The sequence below is a fragment of the Ixodes scapularis genome, unplaced genomic scaffold, assembly GCF_016920785.2.
Source record: "Ixodes scapularis isolate PalLabHiFi unplaced genomic scaffold, ASM1692078v2 PGA_scaffold11__112_contigs__length_91849675, whole genome shotgun sequence".
Lineage (NCBI taxonomy): Eukaryota > Metazoa > Arthropoda > Arachnida > Ixodida > Ixodidae > Ixodes > Ixodes scapularis.
In genome coordinates this window covers 27,539,603-27,541,299 of record NW_024609837.1, presented here as the reverse complement: position 1 = coordinate 27,541,299, position 1,697 = coordinate 27,539,603, and the positions used below count along the sequence as shown (strand labels likewise).

Below are 1,697 nucleotides of genomic sequence, written 5' to 3'. Positions count from 1 at the left end.
GTATTGGAACTCGTCAAGCGTTACCTAGACCGACAGCAAGAATAAATGTAATTCAACGAACCCAATTTAAACTAAAAAAATGTTAATCCAAAATCAGCATTTCGCACTCATAAGTAAAGGGATACTTGAAAACAAACAAATGCTTGTATGCTTTGCGTTTTGTACTCATTCCATTCGGACCTGATGGATGTTTTTGTTGGACTGGGGCGGGTGTGTAGATTGCGAACCAATATTATAGCATGACGAAATAAAAAATAAGAAAACATTAAAGATTCTTTCAAGTTTATTTACATAAAATTGAACAATTAGAGCATAACACAAAAAGTTTTTGGTGGTCCAAGTGCCAGCACATGCATGAACGGTTGTTAAGTAAAGGAAGTAGCAATATAAAGCTCATGAAATGGTATATTTGCTACTGCACTTGTCTGAACATGCAGATAAGGTTACATTTTGTTATTTATCCGCAGATTAAGGCCCGCCTGTTCCCTCTGCCACGCGACGGCGCCGTCGTCATTAAAGTATCTCAGTAGACGCTCACGCACATCTAGAGCTCTTGCCCCGGAGCGCCCTTGGAAACTTCGTAGCCCGAAGTAGATTGCCCTTTTTCGCTGTTGGTCCTCTCTCGACGCTTTAAAAAGCACAGGTGCAGCTCGCAAATAGTTATGCAGCACACACGCCGCCTTGATGAACGAGGTGACCCTTCCTGGTTCGGCATCGATAGTCGTGTGCAAAAACCTAAAACGGTTTGCCAGAATTCCAAACGGATTTTCTGCTACCCGTCTGGCTCGGCTTAATCTGAAATAAAAAAAAATAAAACGATAAGAAATACGGTGTTTAGAAATGACATGATGTAGGCAACACACCTGTAGTCAAATATAACCTTTTCTTCATCCAAATTTGTACCAGTGTACGGCTTCATTAAGTTTACAGACAAGGGGAAGGCGTCGTCTCCCACGATGACGGGTGGGACGCCGACCGGTCCAGGTCCTGAGATCGGCAGCCCGGCTGTTCCGTTCAAGATGGCATTCCGCAGTGGTGTCGTCCTCCAAATGCCTCCATCTCCATCAGACCCGGGTGCGCCAACATCAATGTACAAAAACCTGCTGTCTGCGTCCACAAGAGCAAAAAGCACGATACTGAAGGTCTTCTTGTAATTAATATACACAGATCCAGAGTTCGGAGGTTTGATAATTGTCACATGTTTTCCATCCAGCGCTCCAATGCATTGCGGAAACTGCCATCTTTCGTAAAAGTTCTTCATTACTGCAAGCCACTCATCTTTCGTCCGCGGGGACACCAGATATTTTGGTCCCAGCATTTTGTAAATGGCGTCACAAGTTTCAACGAGGAACCCGTTGACAACGCTGTGGCTAATGCGGAACTGCCTGCTTAAGGAATGTTGACTTTCGCCTGAAAATTCGCAAGAAAACAAGAAGCACGGCTAAGTCGAGCGTAGCTCTCAAATATGCTGAAACAAGGACAAAAGTCAGAAGAATAACCATACACCTGAAGCAAGAAACCGCAACGTCAGTTGAAGCTTGTCTTTGGCTGGAATGGCTGGACGCATTTCAGTGTCGAGTTTTTGGATGCACGATGCAATTGACGAGAGAATGTCAGCAAACTGGTTGGAGTCAACGCGCAGCAAGCGGCGGTACTCCACGGGGTTGATAGAGTAGATTCTGTATACCGAGTTCCTT

The 1,697-nt window shown here is 44.7% G+C and overlaps 1 protein-coding gene across 1 annotated transcript; it reads right to left on the bottom strand.

The window, feature by feature from the left end:
* Window positions 1-439: 439 nt before the first annotated feature.
* LOC121835179 (protein ALP1-like) lies at window positions 440-1,318 on the bottom strand. The gene is made up of 2 exons (XM_042289159.1): window positions 864-1,318; window positions 440-795 (listed from the first exon to the last, which is right to left on the bottom strand). The coding sequence occupies exons 1-2, from the start codon at window positions 1,316-1,318 to the stop codon at window positions 444-446; spliced, it is 807 nt and encodes a 268-aa protein (XP_042145093.1). The 3' UTR covers window positions 440-443.
* Window positions 1,319-1,697: the final 379 nt, after the last annotated feature.

Excerpts from the sequence above, each read along its gene's own strand:
- LOC121835179 (XM_042289159.1), bottom strand. The coding sequence starts at position 1,318 with ATGCTGGGACCAAAATATCTGGTGTCCCCGCGGACGAAAGATGAGTGG. Across the intron at positions 796-863 it reads AAGGTTATATTTGACTACAG|ATTAAGCCGAGCCAGACGGG; the intron begins GTGTGTTGCCTA and ends TTTTTATTTCAG.